General features: G+C 42.3%; 1 protein-coding gene across 1 annotated transcript in view; it reads left to right on the top strand.

Annotated features, from left to right (window-relative positions):
• LOC140736211 (deoxynucleoside triphosphate triphosphohydrolase SAMHD1-like) overlaps positions 1-12,655 on the top strand; it is a 44,780-nt gene extending 32,125 nt beyond the window's left edge. The window contains exons 11-16 of the mRNA XM_073062122.1: positions 2,818-2,910; positions 4,578-4,670; positions 6,338-6,430; positions 7,129-7,233; positions 7,957-8,094; positions 8,976-12,655. Of these exons, the coding sequence (XP_072918223.1) occupies positions 2,818-2,910; positions 4,578-4,670; positions 6,338-6,430; positions 7,129-7,233; positions 7,957-8,094; positions 8,976-9,026 (573 nt within the window). The 3' untranslated portion in view covers positions 9,027-12,655. The remainder of the gene's footprint in view (positions 1-2,817; positions 2,911-4,577; positions 4,671-6,337; positions 6,431-7,128; positions 7,234-7,956; positions 8,095-8,975) is intronic.
• The last annotated feature ends 6,126 nt before the right edge of the window (positions 12,656-18,781 follow it).

Genomic DNA, 18,781 nt, shown 5'->3' on the forward strand with positions numbered 1-18,781 from the left:
ATGGGTAAGCCTAGTAATTTCTAAGGTAGGGACTTGTTCGGTACAACTTTGTGGGCTGAAGGGCCTGTATTGTGCTGTAGGTTTTCTATGTTTCTATGTATTTGTGATTCCCATCTGTAACTGGCTGTAATGGGAATATTTAGTCGTATCCATTGAGCTCTGCTGCTGCTCGAGATCGCCGCTAAATAGGTGCCCCAGAGGTCCACATAGGCTGGTCACTTTTGGCCAGCTCCTCTCTCATAACTCCGCAATTCCTTTTACTCCACTGTAATACTCACATATGTGGCATTAGCTTCTCCTTCTCATATAGCTGGGTGAATTCTATCAATTGTGATCACTGGCTCTTAAAGGTTCCTTTACCTTAAGCTCTCTAATCAATTCCAGTTCATTGCACAACTCCCAATCCAGAATAGCTGATCCCCTTTGTGGGTTCAACCATGAGCTGCTCTAAAAAGACGTCTTGCAGATATTCTACAGAATCCCCTTCTTGAAATCCAGCATCAACTTGATTTTCCCAATCTACCTGCATATTGAAATCCCCCATGACTATCGTAACCTTGCCCTTTTGGCATCCATTTTCTAATTCCAGTTGTAACTTGTAAGCCACATCTTTGCTACTGTTTGGGGTCTTTTTACCTTTGCAGTTTCTGAGCTCGATCTACAATGATTCTAAACCATTCCACCCTATGTCACTTCTTTCTAATGATTTGATTGCATTTTTTCCAAACAAAGCCACCCAGTCCCTCACAGACTTAAGGGTCAAAACACTTCAGGAAAACACTATAGAGCTTTTCACTCCAAACCAGTCAGACACAGCAACACTGATCATTCAATGCTTTGTTTCAAATCCAAAATCCAAAATACGCAACATGAATCAACAAGCTGCTCCAAGCTGTAGTGCTTCTAATTTCTCAGCATATCCAAAAGCTGATGTTCATTTGGTGTAACTACTGAAAAATTTTGCTGACAGAAAAGTCGTGGCAAAACTAATCCAAAATCAAAACAGAACATTTGCCTCTTACCTGCAACCATATGGACTGTTATACTTAGGTGACGTGTCCACAGCTCCAATGCTTGCTCCAAAAGTCGAACCTTTCATTTGATCCTTTATTAGCAATTGGCAAACATGCAACTAAGCATTATTGAGCATTACCTCAGCAGTCAGCAAACAATATGAGCTCCACCAGTCCCAAGCTCTAAACTGCAATGAAATAAACAAGAATGCGTAATTTATTCCCGTAAATTTACCACACCCCCACTCATGTAGCCAGTTACCGTCATAAACATAATAAACCCCAGAGCACAGAAGTGCAAAGCAGAGAGAGAACTGATATATTGCTTCTACAATAATTTTTGAACAGATTTTCTGAAATGCTTCATTTTTCCCAATCTCTCTCTGTTATACATTTATTAATAGTAAAACAATTGAAACCTCTTTTTAACAAGTATCATTAGCCCCTCACTGACAGCCAGTGGACTCACCAATGAGAAAACCACCTGTCTCAAACTCTGTATATGGGCCCCACCAAAACTGGGAAGTTGGGATGTCTGAACCACCGGAACCCCGATCTGTGTGAATACTGTGCAAATACTGCCCCCATGCAATCATCTGTCAACAAGAAATAACAGATCATGCACTCCATACAATTACAATATTTACAAATGTCAGCTTTATCAAACAGTTAGTAGAGAAAAGAAAAAAAAAGATAGAAAGGGCCGATTACAGTTAACCCAGTCAAAATGTGCACATCCGTTGGAGTTCATCTTGAAGTTGTCTTTAACTCACGTGCTGGACCACAGTCTGCATGAAAGCACACACCGTCTTCCAAATGTCGCTCAAAATCTATCTCATACAAACAGGCTCCCTCAGGGGGGTATTGGTCCTTCCTCCTTGAAGTTTTCATCTGAACAAAGCACCTTGTGCAACAGGGACAATGTCCTCAGCCATCTTCCCTCTTGTCCTCTCCCAGCTCCCCCCAGAAAGTACCTCAACCCACACCACTGTGTCCATCACAAAAACCTATCAGGCAGTGTTCTCTAGAACCTTCTCCCAATTCCACCATCCTGATTGGTTGACACAACATTCCTAAGTTGAATAATATAGCCTCTTAACTTTAGCTCAAGCCCAAGCATGCTAAAAGCAGAACAGACTGGTCTTAGAGAACTGCTGTGTTGGCGCGTGGCCAAGTGGCTAAAGTGTTGGTTTAGTGATCAGAAGGTCACTGGCTCAAGCCTCAGCTGAGGCAACGTGTTGTGTCCTTGATCAAGGCACTTAACCACACATTGCTCTGCGATGACACCGGTGCCAAGCTGTATCGGCTTAATGTCCTTCCCTTCAACAACATCAGTGGTGTGGAGAGGACAGACTTGTGCATGGGCAACTGCCGGTCTTCCATACAACCTTGCCCAGGCCTCAGTCAACATCAAAATTGATGGACAGCCGAAGAAGAAGCAGAACAAGAAGAAGAGAACTGCTAAAATGAAATATCTAGAGCATCATAAAAATCTTAACCAGGGCGTTACACAATGAATGCACATAAATAAGCATTATATTTCCTTGCGGAAAAAAGTCCATAATTATTGTTACTAATTCATCAATCATTGATAATTTCTGCTCAAAATTATAATGGCATTTGAGAGAATTTGGGCATATGCTCCCAAAAACCTTTTCCTCTCCCTGGACAGTCATTTGTAACATTAAAATCCCTGTAGGTGTTTACTGTCACAGACTGCAGGCGATGTTTTATTGTACATTGGATTTTATTTGTACATTTACAAATTTAATCAAACTCACTTGAACTGTTCTCTCTCCATCAGGAGGAGATTGTTAATCTGAAGGCTAAAGTGGTTGAAGCTCTTCGCTCAGAACAAGTGGACGTTAAGCTCGAGGCAAAAGATCTCATTGTAAATGTGAGTACTGGCTTGCTAATGATGGAGAGGAGAGTTCTCCATACCTCTAAACTGCAATGAAATAAACAAGAATGCGTAATTTATTCCCGTAAATTTACCACACCCCCACTCATGTAGCCAGTTACCGTCATAAACATAATAAACCCCAGAGCACAGAAGTGCAAAGCAGAGAGAGAACTGATATATTGCTTCTACAATAATTTTTGAACAGATTTTCTGAAATGCTTCATTTTTCCCAATCTCTCTCTGTTATACATTTATTAATAGTAAAACAATTGAAACCTCTTTTTAACAAGTATCATTAGCCCCTCACTGACAGCCAGTGGACTCACCAATGAGAAAACCACCTGTCTCAAACTCTGTATATGGGCCCCACCAAAACTGGGAAGTTGGGATGTCTGAACCACCGGAACCCCGATCTGTGTGAATACTGTGCAAATACTGCCCCCATGCAATCATCTGTCAACAAGAAATAACAGATCATGCACTCCATACAATTACAATATTTACAAATGTCAGCTTTATCAAACAGTTAGTAGAGAAAAGAAAAAAAAAGATAGAAAGGGCCGATTACAGTTAACCCAGTCAAAATGTGCACATCCGTTGGAGTTCATCTTGAAGTTGTCTTTAACTCACGTGCTGGACCACAGTCTGCATGAAAGCACACACCGTCTTCCAAATGTCGCTCAAAATCTATCTCATACAAACAGGCTCCCTCAGGGGGGTATTGGTCCTTCCTCCTTGAAGTTTTCATCTGAACAAAGCACCTTGTGCAACAGGGACAATGTCCTCAGCCATCTTCCCTCTTGTCCTCTCCCAGCTCCCCCCAGAAAGTACCTCAACCCACACCACTGTGTCCATCACAAAAACCTATCAGGCAGTGTTCTCTAGAACCTTCTCCCAATTCCACCATCCTGATTGGTTGACACAACATTCCTAAGTTGAATAATATAGCCTCTTAACTTTAGCTCAAGCCCAAGCATGCTAAAAGCAGAACAGACTGGTCTTAGAGAACTGCTGTGTTGGCGCGTGGCCAAGTGGCTAAAGTGTTGGTTTAGTGATCAGAAGGTCACTGGCTCAAGCCTCAGCTGAGGCTACGTGTTGTGTCCTTGATCAAGGCACTTAACCACACATTGCTCTGCGATGACACCGGTGCCAAGCTGTATCGGCTTAATGTCCTTCCCTTCAACAACATCAGTGGTGTGGAGAGGACAGACTTGTGCATGGGCAACTGCCGGTCTTCCATACAACCTTGCCCAGGCCTCAGTCAACATCAAAATTGATGGACAGCCGAAGAAGAAGCAGAACAAGAAGAAGAGAACTGCTAAAATGAAATATCTAGAGCATCATAAAAATCTTAACCAGGGCGTTACACAATGAATGCACATAAATAAGCATTATATTTCCTTGCGGAAAAAAGTCCATAATTATTGTTACTAATTCATCAATCATTGATAATTTCTGCTCAAAATTATAATGGCATTTGAGAGAATTTGGGCATATGCTCCCAAAAACCTTTTCCTCTCCCTGGACAGTCATTTGTAACATTAAAATCCCTGTAGGTGTTTACTGTCACAGACTGCAGGCGATGTTTTATTGTACATTGGATTTTATTTGTACATTTACAAATTTAATCAAACTCACTTGAACTGTTCTCTCTCCATCAGGAGGAGATTGTTAATCTGAAGGCTAAAGTGGTTGAAGCTCTTCGCTCAGAACAAGTGGACGTTAAGCTCGAGGCAAAAGATCTCATTGTAAATGTGAGTACTGGCTTGCTAATGATGGAGAGGAGAGTTCTCCATACCTCTAAACTGCAATGAAATAAACAAGAATGCGTAATTTATTCCCGTAAATTTACCACACCCCCACTCATGTAGCCAGTTACCGTCATAAACATAATAAACCCCAGAGCACAGAAGTGCAAAGCAGAGAGAGAACTGATATATTGCTTCTACAATAATTTTTGAACAGATTTTCTGAAATGCTTCATTTTTCCCAATCTCTCTCTGTTATACATTTATTAATAGTAAAACAATTGAAACCTCTTTTTAACAAGTATCATTAGCCCCTCACTGACAGCCAGTGGACTCACCAATGAGAAAACCACCTGTCTCAAACTCTGTATATGGGCCCCACCAAAACTGGGAAGTTGGGATGTCTGAACCACCGGAACCCCGATCTGTGTGAATACTGTGCAAATACTGCCCCCATGCAATCATCTGTCAACAAGAAATAACAGATCATGCACTCCATACAATTACAATATTTACAAATGTCAGCTTTATCAAACAGTTAGTAGAGAAAAGAAAAAAAAAGATAGAAAGGGCCGATTACAGTTAACCCAGTCAAAATGTGCACATCCGTTGGAGTTCATCTTGAAGTTGTCTTTAACTCACGTGCTGGACCACAGTCTGCATGAAAGCACACACCGTCTTCCAAATGTCGCTCAAAATCTATCTCATACAAACAGGCTCCCTCAGGGGGGTATTGGTCCTTCCTCCTTGAAGTTTTCATCTGAACAAAGCACCTTGTGCAACAGGGACAATGTCCTCAGCCATCTTCCCTCTTGTCCTCTCCCAGCTCCCCCCAGAAAGTACCTCAACCCACACCACTGTGTCCATCACAAAAACCTATCAGGCAGTGTTCTCTAGAACCTTCTCCCAATTCCACCATCCTGATTGGTTGACACAACATTCCTAAGTTGAATAATATAGCCTCTTAACTTTAGCTCAAGCCCAAGCATGCTAAAAGCAGAACAGACTGGTCTTAGAGAACTGCTGTGTTGGCGCGTGGCCAAGTGGCTAAAGTGTTGGTTTAGTGATCAGAAGGTCACTGGCTCAAGCCTCAGCTGAGGCAACGTGTTGTGTCCTTGATCAAGGCACTTAACCACACATTGCTCTGCGATGACACCGGTGCCAAGCTGTATCGGCTTAATGTCCTTCCCTTCAACAACATCAGTGGTGTGGAGAGGACAGACTTGTGCATGGGCAACTGCCGGTCTTCCATACAACCTTGCCCAGGCCTCAGTCAACATCAAAATTGATGGACAGCCGAAGAAGAAGCAGAACAAGAAGAAGAGAACTGCTAAAATGAAATATCTAGAGCATCATAAAAATCTTAACCAGGGCGTTACACAATGAATGCACATAAATAAGCATTATATTTCCTTGCGGAAAAAAGTCCATAATTATTGTTACTAATTCATCAATCATTGATAATTTCTGCTCAAAATTATAATGGCATTTGAGAGAATTTGGGCATATGCTCCCAAAAACCTTTTCCTCTCCCTGGACAGTCATTTGTAACATTAAAATCCCTGTAGGTGTTTACTGTCACAGACTGCAGGCGATGTTTTATTGTACATTGGATTTTATTTGTACATTTACAAATTTAATCAAACTCACTTGAACTGTTCTCTCTCCATCAGGAGGAGATTGTTAATCTGAAGGCTAAAGTGGTTGAAGCTCTTCGCTCAGAACAAGTGGACGTTAAGCTCGAGGCAAAAGATCTCATTGTAAATGTGAGTACTGGCTTGCTAATGATGGAGAGGAGAGTTCTCCATACATCTGGCAGATTGTGCCATTATGGAACCAAGACCTTTGATCAGTCATCAGGTACCCATTTACCTAATCCTACCCTCATCTATTTTATTCTCCACATGTTCCTATTAACTCAGTACAGATTCCAGCACTCACCTGCACACCAAGGGTATGTTACAGTGGTCAACTAATTTACAAATGTGCACAGTTCGGGATTTGGGAGAAAATCTGAGACCCCGAGGAATTCCCCTTGGTTACAGGGAGAGCATGCAAACTCCACATAGACAGTACCTGAGGTCAGGATTAAAGCCAGGTTACTGACTCTGTGGCATTTGAATCTTCCCTCATTTCCCCCCAGATCCTATCACTTACCCGCTCTGTAGGTGTAATTTACCACAGACATTTAACCCCCTTGTCATTGGGATGTGGGAGGAACTGGTGCACCTCAAAGAAATTTGCGTATTCACAGGGAAATTGTATAATCTCTGTGCAGGAGTTTGGGATTGAGCCTGCGCTGTGGAACTAACAGGCTGCACTTCTATCAAAAGAGTAACTGTCATAATCGATGGGCTTGTGACCAATGTCATAAAAAATACAGTTTGTTTTATTTTGTGGCTATTTATGAGAGAGTAATTTGTATTTTACCATGAATAAATATAACTAAAATTTCTCACACTAGGTTATTCCAATGAACTACGGGATGCAAGAGAAAAACCCCATTAATAATGTTCGATTCTACTGCAAGAATGACCCTGACAAGGCCTTCAAAATCAGAAGAGAGCAGGTAACCTCCCGAGCATCGGAGGTATAAACACGTCTGGCCACTGAAGCAGCGTGTGAACTCGTTTCCTTCCAGCCTTGCACCGGCCACTGTTGGGGTTGTGACTGGGGCTCTCGTTGTGGGCTTTCCACTGTTTTCAGTTTGCTTCCCAGCCATCATCGTCTCTGGAGATATTGGCCATCTCCCTGGGATTCAGCCTGTACTTGGTGTGTCTGCGATCTGAACCTTGCTCGGTTGCTCTAGGAAGCTCATTGTGGTCTGGTTGTCATAACAGGATAGTCTGGACAGGCTGAACATGCATTTCCCGGACTTTATAAATGTGAGAGGAGAATCGTTTGAAACATACAGTACAACAGGGCTTACCAGGGTTGAAGTGGAAAGAATGTTTTCTTTTTGAAACTGTAGAACTAGGCGTCCAGTTTTTAAAAATAGATGGTTGCTCATTTAAGAGGTGAGGTAAAGCCTTTTCTCTCAGTGATCATGCATCCTTGGAACTTTTTTTTTGAAGCAGAGAACTTGAGTATTTTCAAGACAAAGGCATGATAAACTGGTGGGTGGTCACTGTGAGTAGTCAAGATGGTGGATTGGAAGTTACAACAGATTAGTCATGATCTTACTGGAAAGTTCAATAGGCTCGAGGGACTGTGTGGCCAACTACTTCATATGTTTGTTTATCTCCTCATGGTTGTGGGTATTAATCTCTCTCTCTCTCTGGTGCCCACCCAGGTATCTCAGATACTACCAGAGAAGTTTTTAGAACTGCTAATCCAAGTATTCTGTAAGAAGACCGACAAGAAGAGTGTGGAAGCTGCAAAGGGACGGTTTTTTGAATGGTGTCGCACCACGAAGTTTTCCAAGCCATGGGTAAGAAGAGTAAGATGCCACAGTGTTACTGTAATAGCTTCTGCAAAGTCGTAAGATAAAATTATGATGGGTGTTGATAGGGTAAAAGCTAGCAGACTTTTGAGATTGGGTGAGATTACAACCAGAGGTCATGGGTTAAGGGTGAAAGGAGAAATATTTAAGGAGATCATGAAGGGGAGCTTCTTTCACTCAGAGTGTGAGAATGTGGAATGAAGAGTAAGAGTGTGGAATGAAGTGGTGGATTCAAACTTAGTTTTAACATTTTAGAGAAATTTGGATAGATACATGGATGGAAAGGGTCGTCCGGGTACAGTTTGATGGGACAAGGCAGCTTAATAGTTTGGCATGGACTGGATGGGTCAAAGGGCCTGTTTCAGTTCTGTAAAGTCATGTGACTATCATGGGCATACATACCCTGCATATAGATGCCACAAATTAGCTTTTCGCTGCTCTGAGCCTCCTGCCAAATGGCAACAACAGGAACAGGGATGAGGTGCTGAATGATCTCATCATCCTGAGACATTTGCCTCTTGCAGATGTTCTCAATCCTTTCTCTCCTTGGCTGTTATACTCCGGGAATATTAGTGTCGGTTTTATTGACGTTTGTCATGCAAGGAGACTGTGGAAATGTCCCCTTTCCTTCCTCAGAAATAATGGCAAGGAGGAGGTGGGTGGGTGGGAGGGATTTGAAACCTGAGGGGGTGGAAGGGGCTTTCGTTGAAAGGTGAGAGCAGTGTGGATTTGGAGGATGTGTGGCAGCATGGTATGGAAGTGCAAGGAAATTGTTTTTCTTAAGCCCTTTTGAAGTTTAAATAACGTGATGTGATATTCTTTTCCATTTAGAATGGTGGTTAATCATTGCATGTTGTGTCTACCTGCAGGATCATGATGATATTGACCCTGCGTCAATGTTGGTACCAGTCCAGGAGTGACGATCAATCACATCGTCAGGCGTGGAGCGATTTAAGCTGTTTAAGTAGATAATGTTGTAGCTCTTCAAGTAGGAAGGGTGAGGAATTTCCTGTGCATCATATAACCATATAACAATCACAGCACAGAAACAGGCCATTCCGGCCCTCCTAGTACGTGCCGAACTCTTAATCTCACCTAGTCCCACCTACCTGCACTCAGCCCATAACCCTCCACTCCTTTCCAGTCCATATACCTATCCAATTTTACCTTAAATTACACAACTGAACTGGCCTCTACTACTTCTACAGGAAGCTCATTCCACACAGCTATCACTCTCTGAGTAAAGAAATACCCCCTCGTGTTTCCCTTAAACTTTTGCCCTCTAACTCTCAAATCATGTCCTCTCGTTTGAATCTCCCCTACTCTCAATGGAAACAGCCTATTCACGTCAACTCTATCTATCCCTCTCAAAATTTTAAATACCTCGATCAAATCCCCCCTCAACCTTCTACGCTCCAATGAATAGAGACCTAACTTGTTCAACCTTTCTCTGTAACTTAACTGCTGAAACCCAGGTAACATCCTAGTAAATCGTCTCTGCACTCTCTCTAATTTATTGATATCTTTCTTATCAGTTCTTGTGACCAGAACTGTACACAATATTCCAAATTTGGCCTTACCAATGCCTTGTACAATTTTAACATTACATCCCAACTTCTGTACTCAATGCTCTGATTTATAAAGGCCAGCGTTCCAAAAGTCTTCTTCACCACCCTATCTACATGAGACTCCACCTTCAGGGAACTATGCACTGTTATTCCTAGATCTCTCTGTTCCACTGCATTCCTCAATGCCCTACCATTTACCCTGTATGTTCTATTTGGATTATTCCTGCCAAAATGTAGAACCTTACACTTCTCAGCATTAAACTCCATCTGCCAACATTCAGCCCGTTCTTCTAACCGGCATAAATCTCCCTGCAAGCTTTGAAAACCCACCTCATTATCCACAACACCTCCTACCTTAGTATCATCGGCATACTTACTAATCCAATTTACCACCCCATCATCCAGATCATTTATGTATATTACAAACAACATTGGGCCCAAAACAGATCCCTGAGGCACCCCGCTAGTCACCGGCCTCCATCCCGATAAACAATTATCCACCACTACTCTCTGGCATCTCCCATCTAGCCACTGTTGAATCCATTTTATTATTCCAGCATTAATACCTAACGACTGAACCTTCTTAACTAACCTTCCATGTGGAACTTTGTCAAAGGCCTTGCTGAAGTTATCATGCAATTGTTTTATTTCTCGTCCTTGTTGGTTTAATCTCCTAGTTTCCTTGGTTCTTTTCTGATTCCCAGTTTACAGAGCGCTTGCTTCAAAGTTGAAAAGAAATCTTCATGCAAAGAAATTGAAATCTAAATGACTTAGGAACAAGTTAGTTGAGAAGAATTGTTTCCTTTTTCAACACAGTATCTTATTGATCGCTTGCTCCCTGTTCCAGTTGGTATCTAACTTCAAATTGTAAACCATGTAGTTTGTATCACCATGCAGAACGTTGCAGAGTGTGGAATACAGCATTCACAGTAAACATATCTTTACCTCCCCCACTCTCTGATTTCTGCAGGGATCGCTGCCTCTGCGATTCCCTTGTCCATTCACCCTTCCCTCCAGCCACTCATCCCCTGTTTACTGTGTGTCTCTAGAAATAACTCGTTAGACCGTCACTAACAGCCACTGGACTCCACAGCGAGAAACACATCTTTCTCAGGCTCCTTGTGTCGATGGTGTGTATGACTTTTGGTCCTGCCAAATCCGTGATGTTGAGATGTCTAGCCCACCCAAACCCCAGTTTGTGTCAATGCTGTGTGATTTCCTGCCCCCAGCAATCGCCCGTCAGCAAGAAATAACATCATACACTACACAGAATTATAAAGAAGTATATTTAAGAATGTTAACTTAAGCAACCAGCTATTAAAGGAAAGAAAGAAAAAACACAAAAGTGCCCATTATACCAAAACTGTCATGTGTGCACAGTGGAACTCAAACCTCCCAGAAACCATTGTCTTTGATATACAAATGGCACCTTCTGAATGATGCTTGTAATCCATCTCGAACAAACGGGTTTCCTACGGCAGTATTGGTCCTTCCTCCTCAAAGCCATTCATCTGCATAAAGCACCTCGTGTAACAGGGACAAAATCCTCAGCCTGTCTCCCTCTTGTCTTCACCCAGCTGCCGCCAACAAAAACCTCAATCCACACCAAAAACTCTCTGCCCAGCGTTTTCTAGAACCTTCTCCCATCATCTTGATTGGCAGGCGCCAGATTCCTAAGTTGAACAGTAAAGCCCCTTACTCAGCTCAGACCCAAACAGACTGCTGTTACAGAACTACTGAAATGAAATACCTACAGCATAGCAGTAAAAGTCTTAACCAGGGCGTTACATAACTTTAGCCATCTGTACCCACAGTCTTCTCACAAGCTTAAGTTAGTGTAAATATAATGATGATGAGAAATATACAGGTAGTATATTTGACTAAAGAATTTTGTAAATACACAGTTAAGAGAAGAAAGCTGTTTTGGGCTTTTGTGAATGTCATGGAGTTGGGGAAATGGAAGGACAGAATTAATACTGTGATTGACTTGCAACTAGGAAGTCCAGTGTCCCCACTGATAATTCCTAATGAGTGTTAACGATGGACAACTGCTCCACACTCCATCCTTTCCCAGATTAGCATGGAAGTTCATTTAATTGCTTTGGCAAAGCATGTGGGAGAAAGGAGAATGTGCTGATTGGCCAACACAAGAATGTTGTAGGTGGTCTGAATGATAACAGGTCAGGTTTGTAGACAATGCAAATACACTGTGGTGTACAATCGATTACTGAGGAGCTGGTAATGTCTCTGATTATGCTGCCCATGGTCCTGTTGACATTTAATGGAGAGCTGAAGTTATTTTGACTCCCTCTCCCCCATTCCAAATGGTCTCAGAAATGCATTCAGGTGAATTTAAATCAACTGTATAAATGTGAGTTGTTTACTGCAGCTCAGGTGTTCCCCGGGTGAAGCCGACCCATGCCCAAGGGGGAATAGAGAGAGAGAGAGAGAGAGAGAGAGAGAGAGAGAGAGAGAAATATTTTTGCAAGAATGGATTCTACCACTCTGTTTGCACAATTTATTGTGAGAGACGGGAGGGTATTATCTCTGGTGGGTACATGCTGCAACGCTGTGCAATAAATTGCCTTATTGGGGTATTTCAGGGGTAAAATGGATGTACAACTTTTCTGTGATTGGACAACTGAATGTCATTTCACTCCTTTTTCTTATATTTTTCTTCATTTAATTGGATAATGAAAATCAGGTTGTATTTGGTGGTAAATATGTACTTTGATAATAAATTTACTTTGACTTTCAATTTACCTTGGATAGTGGGAAATATTGTTGTGACATTTGATATTAGATCACATGACTCCATCAGCCCTGTTTAAAAGGTCTCTCCTGGAGTGAGTTTGCATAATCATTTAGACATTAATTGTGTTTTCTTTGTCATAGTGGAATATTTAATGTTTTGTCTAGAATAATATGGAGATACAGTTAATGACAATGGAATATCAATAAAGTTGGGCTTATCTGATCAATATCTTATTGTGTGTAACTTTGTTGGTAAGTTCTTGTATTGTAGCAGTGACGACAGTTAAAGTCAATTTAACAATCAATCAGATCCAGTCATTACCTACAAATGGGACTTTTTCACAACCTGAGATCTCCTGGATCTCTTTTGCCAGAGAACTGTGGAAGTGGCCATCAAATACAGTCAGTGGCCACTGTATCAGGCAGAGGGGGCCCCTGATGGCCACTGAGTGTGTGTTCACGTTTGTCAGTTGCAGTAGCTCGTCCACTTTAAGGCTCGATGTGTAGTGTGTTGAGATGCTCCTCTGCACACCACGGTCATGACACATGGTTATCTGAGTTACTATCGCTTTCCTGTCAGCTTGAACCAGTCTGGCTATTCTCATTAATCTCTCTCATTAACCAACTATTTTTGACCACAAAACTGCGGCACACTGGGTGTTTTGTTGTTTTTCGCACTATTCTCTGTAAACTCTGGAGAAGGTTGTGCATGAAAATCCCAGGTGATCAACGGTTTCTGAAATGCTCAAACCAACACGTATGGCATCAATAATCATTCCAACGTCAAAGTCACCCAGATCACATTTTGTCCCCATTCTGAATAACAAGTGAACCTCTTGACCATGTCTGCACGCTCTTACACATTGAGTTGCTGCCAGATGATTGGCTGATCAGATACTTGCATTCACATTCTCTTGTCGAGGTGTACCTCGTCAAGTGGCCACTGAGTATATATTCAAGGCTCAGATGGATTTTGGCTTCAGGGTGGAGAGTTAGGGGCTGAGGATAAAATCAGATCAATCATCAGGTTTGAGGAGCCGAATACCCAACTCTGTCCAACAAGGCACTGTCATAATTCAAAGAAACATAAGCAGGTTATTATCACACGCGTACATCAAGAAATCTGTTGTTTTGTGGCAGCAGTACCATGTAATCATAATTAAAAATTATGATCAGTTGTAAAAAAAAATGCTAAATTGAAATAGTGAGTTAGAGTTCAAGAATTCATGGACCAATCAGTAATCTGATGGTGGAGGGGAAGAAACTATTCCTCAAAGGTTGATTGCACTTCTTCGGGCTCCAGCACCTCCACCCTGATGGTGGTAATGGGCAGAGAGCATGTCCTGGATAATGAGGATCCTCGATGATGGATGCTGCCTTCCTGAGGCATCGCCATTTGAAGATGTCCTCAATAAGTTATTGCCTGTGAATGGAGTTGGCCGATTCTGCAAATAGTTGCATCCTCTTTCGATCTTCTGTATTGGAGCCTCCATATCAGGCGGTAATGCAGCCAGTCAGAAAATTCTAGAATATTATCTACTGTACATCAGCAGAATGTAACGAGGGAAAAATCAGGTGCTGACTGAACTCCTGTTGTGGCATAGTTGGGAAGCAGTTTCCTACAGTTCAGCTGCACTGTTTCCTCACTTGTACTCATGGAAACATAGAAAACCTACAGCACAGTACAAGCCCTTCAGCCACAAAGTTGTGCCGAACATGTCCCTACCTTAGAAATTACTAGACTTACCCATAGCCCTCTATTTCTCTAAGCTCTATGTACCTATCCAAAAGTCTGTTAAATGACCCTATCGTATCCGCCTCCACGACCGTTGCTGGCAACTCATTCCACACATTCACCACTTTTTGTGTAAAAAAAAAACTTACCTCTGACATCTCCTCTGTACCTACTCCCAAGCACCTTAAACCTGTGCCCTCTTGTGTTAGCCATTTCAGCCCTGGGAAAAAGCTTCTGACTATCCACACGATCAATGCCTTTCATCATCTTATACACCTCTATCAGGTCACCTCTCATCCCCCGTTGCTCCAAGGAGAAAAGGCTCACTTCACTCAACCTGTTTTCATAAGGCATGCTCCCCAATCCAGACAACATCCTTGTAAATCTCCTCTGCACCCTTTCTATGGTTTCCACATCCTTCCTGTAGTGAGGCGACCAGAACTGAGCACAGTACTCAAGTGGGGTCTGACCAGGGTCCTATATAGCTGTAACATTACCTCTCGGCTCCAAATTCAATTCCACGATGGATGAAGACCAATACATCATACGCCTTCTTAAGCACAGAGTCAAGCTGCACAGCTGCTTTGAGCGTCCTATGGACTCCGACCCCAAGATCCCTCTGATCCTCCACACTGCCAAGAGTCTTACCATTAATACTATATTCTGCAATCATATTTGACCTACCAAAATGAACCACTTCACACTTATCTGAGTTGAATTCCATCTGCCACTTCTCAGCCCAGTTTTGTATCCTATCAATGACCCACTGTAACCTCTGACAGCCCTCCACCCTATCCACAACAACTCCAACCTTTGTGTCATCAACAAACTTACTAACCCATCCCTCCACTTCCTCATCCAGGTCATTTATAAAAATCACGAAGAGTAAGGGTCCCAGAACACACAGATCCCTGAGTCAAACCACTGGTCACCAAACTCCATGCAGAATATAACCCGTTTACAACCACTCTTTGCCTTCTGTGGGCAAGCAAGTTCTGGATCCACAAAAGAATGTCCCCTTAGGTCCCATAGCTCCTTACTTTCTCAATAAGCCTTGCATGGGGTACCTCACCAAATGCCTTGCTGAAATCCATACTCAGTCACTGCTCAGACCTACCAGATTGCCTGCAAGCTGTGCACGTTGCCTGGCCATCTCTGTGACCGAACAAGGGTCTGACCCTCTAGCTGTAACATTGTGTAAATGTGATGTTGAGAAATATATAAGTACCTGTAGTACATTTGACTAAAGGATTGATTAAATCCACAGTCAAGAAGAAAAATGTTTTGGGCTTTTGTGAAATTCAGGGAGTTGGGGAAATGGAAGGACAGAACTAATTCTGTGATGGACTTGCAACTAGGAAGTCCGGTGTCCCCACTGATAATTCCTGATGGGTGTGAACGATGGACAACTGCTCCCCACTCCATCCTTTCCCACATTAGCATGGAAGTTCATTTAGTTGCTTTGGCAAAGCATGTGGGAGAAAGGAGAATGCGCTGATTGGCCAACACAAGAATGTTGTGGGTGGTCTGAATGATAACAGGTCAGGTTTGTAGACAATGGAAATACACTGTGGTGTACAATCGATTACTGAGGAGCTGGTAATGTCTCTGATTATGCTGTCCGTAGTCCTGTTGACATTTAATGGAGAGCTGAAGTTATTTTGACCCCCCCTCCCCCACTCCAAATGGTCTCAGGTGAATTTAACTCTACTGTATAAATGTGAGTTGTTTACTGGAGCTCAGGTGTTCCCCAGGTGAAGACGGCCCATGCCCAAGGGGTGGTGGGGGTTGGGTGAGAGGGAGGGAGGGGGAGAGAGGGAGTGAAAGAGAGAGAGAAAGAAATATTTTTGCAAGAATGGATTCTGCCACTCTGCACAATTTATTGTGGGAAGTGGGAGAGTATTATCTCTGGTGGGGCACAGGCTGCAACACTGTGTAATAAATTGCCTAATTGGGGTATTTCAGGGGAGTATGAATGTACAAGTGTTCTGTGATTGGACAACTGAATGTCATTTCACTCCTTATATTTTTTCTTCATTTCAAGATTCACTTTCTTGCAGGCATTCATAGTAAAGATAAAGAAACACAATAGAATCAATGAACATCTGCAGAGAACGAAGCCTGACAAACAACCGGTGTGAAACAGACAAGTACTGTAACTACAAAAAAAAACAATAATAGTAAATATCGAGAACATGAGTAAGAGTCTTTGAAAGGAGTGATAGGTTTTGGAATCAGATCAGTGTTAGGGTGAGGGAAGTTATCCGACACTGAGCTGAACCCACAACCTGTGGACTCACTTTAGGGGGTCTTTGCATGATAATGAATCTCATAAGAATGGCATATAGGTACTTTGAAAATAAATTCACTTTGATTTGAATTCACTTTGGATAGTGGCAAATATTTTTGTGACATCTGACTTTGGATCATACAGCTTCGTCAGCCCTGATTAAGATGTGTCTCCTGGAGGAGTTTATATGATCACTGGAAAAATGTACCTCCAGCAGGGTTTCATGCTGAAATGTCAACTGTACTTTTTTCCATAGATGTTGCCTGGCCCGCTGGGTTCCTCCAGCATTTTGTGTAGTTTGCTCATATTTTCAGTATCAGCAGATTTTCTCTTCTTTGCCTACCCTTTATTTGGGTTTTCTTTTTCAAATATTTAATGTTTTGCCTTTTTCTTGAATCTTACAAAATGTCATTAACGACTGTGGAATAGCAATAAAGTCGGGTTTAATCTGATCAATATCTTATTGTGTGTAACTTTGTCGGTACAGTTCTTGTGTTGTAGCAGTGACGACAGTGTCGTTTAACACAACCAGTCAGATGAAGTGGATTACTACTAAAGACGGTGAACAGGACTGTTTCACCCTCTGAGGTTCCGGGGTCTCTGGAACGTTTTCCTTGGAGACCTGTGGGATTGGCCATTCAATAGATTCAAGGCTCAGATGGATTTTGGCCTCAGGGTGGAGAGTGAAGGGACTGAGGCCAAAATCAGATCAATCATGAGGTTTGAGGGTCCAAATGGCCTTCTCCTTTTCTAATTACTACTGGTCACAGGAGTACAATCCAACAAGGAACTGTCATCATTCAAGGAAACACTCAAGCGTATTCTCTTGCAAACATCATGAATGTTGTTGCTTTGTGACAGCAGTACAGTTGTAACATGGTTCTCATGACTACGTGCTGTGCTCTCAGTCATGTGACAGGCCTGTCTGTGAATGAGATAGTATTGACATGCCTCATGCTATTACCAGTGTCTCCTCCCCTCTGGGCTAAACAGATGACATCCACACCATGAGTGAAAACATATTGCTGTATTGTGTGGCACTGATACACACTCAAAGCTTTTCACAGACATCCCACCCTACCAGTTCCGGGAGGCTCCCGCATATTGATAGCAACTCCCTGACGCCCGCAAATTATATATAATATCCCGGAAATCAATTTTTTTTTGAGAGTGAGAGGAAGAGGAAAAGCGAGAGTGAGAGGGAGCATCCTGATTGGTCTCTCTTTGTGCTAAGTAGACCTATCAGCTTTCTCTGTGGGTGGGCTTTACAGTCGACCTCTCTCTCTCTTTCATTGTCCATCAGTTCAGTTTAGTGTCCTGCAGCGCCATGGTGGAGTGTTCCAAAAAAAGAAAATATAAAACATACTTCACCCCAGACTACACTAGAGTGTACCCCTGCCTAATAGGGGTCAAAAATAATGACAGTGTTGCTCACTGCACTGTTCGCAACAGTGACTTTTCTATTGCCCGTGGTGGGTTAAATGACTGTAAAAGACATGTTGAGGTGAGTTTAACAGGTGTCGTGCATTCATTAGCATAGCTAACATTATTTAAACTAGCTGGCTAGCTACTAAGGAGCTACTCTATTGATGTCCTACGTGATGAGGCCAAACTCCCTGTAGACTTGCTTAAAGTTGTAATGGAATAAAAAAATGACTCCATGATAATATAATATTATAAGTACATATTTTAATGTCATATTTTCTGCATATACCAAAACTTGGTTTACAGATTAGACAAAATCACTAAACAAAGTATTAAATACACCCATGGAGGTCGACTGGTGGGGGGCAGGGGTGTCACCTCCCTGAAATGAGCTCTTGCAGGGTGGGATGTCTGTTTTCATTAACAGATATTGAAGGCCAGAAGATTGTACTGGCTTCAGAGTGTCACACCTACTAGCCTGGAGATGGGTACTGGTGAGATTGAACTGACAAAAGCATTGCCTTGAGTCTCGGTGGGAAGGCCCATTTTAAGTACAGCTGACTCGGTACATTGCTTGAAGTCTTGAAGTATAGAGGGAATACACTGTCAGGTCCTGGGGATTTACCTACTCTGATTTGCCTCAAGATAGCAAGCACCTCCTTCTCTTCAATCTGTATATGTTCCATGACCCCACTACTTGTTTGTTGTATTTCCATTGACTCTATGTCAGTTTCCTTAGTAAATACAGACGCAAAAAACTCATTTAAGTTCTCCCCCATTTCTTTTGGTTCCATACATAGCAGACCATGCTGATTTTCAACAGGACTAATTTTATCCCTTACATCCTTTTGCTCTTAATATACCTGTAGAAGCTCTTTGCATTATCCTTCACCTTGACTGCCA

Source organism: Hemitrygon akajei, chromosome 11, assembly GCF_048418815.1.
Source record: "Hemitrygon akajei chromosome 11, sHemAka1.3, whole genome shotgun sequence".
In the NCBI taxonomy this organism is placed as follows: domain Eukaryota; kingdom Metazoa; phylum Chordata; class Chondrichthyes; order Myliobatiformes; family Dasyatidae; genus Hemitrygon; species Hemitrygon akajei.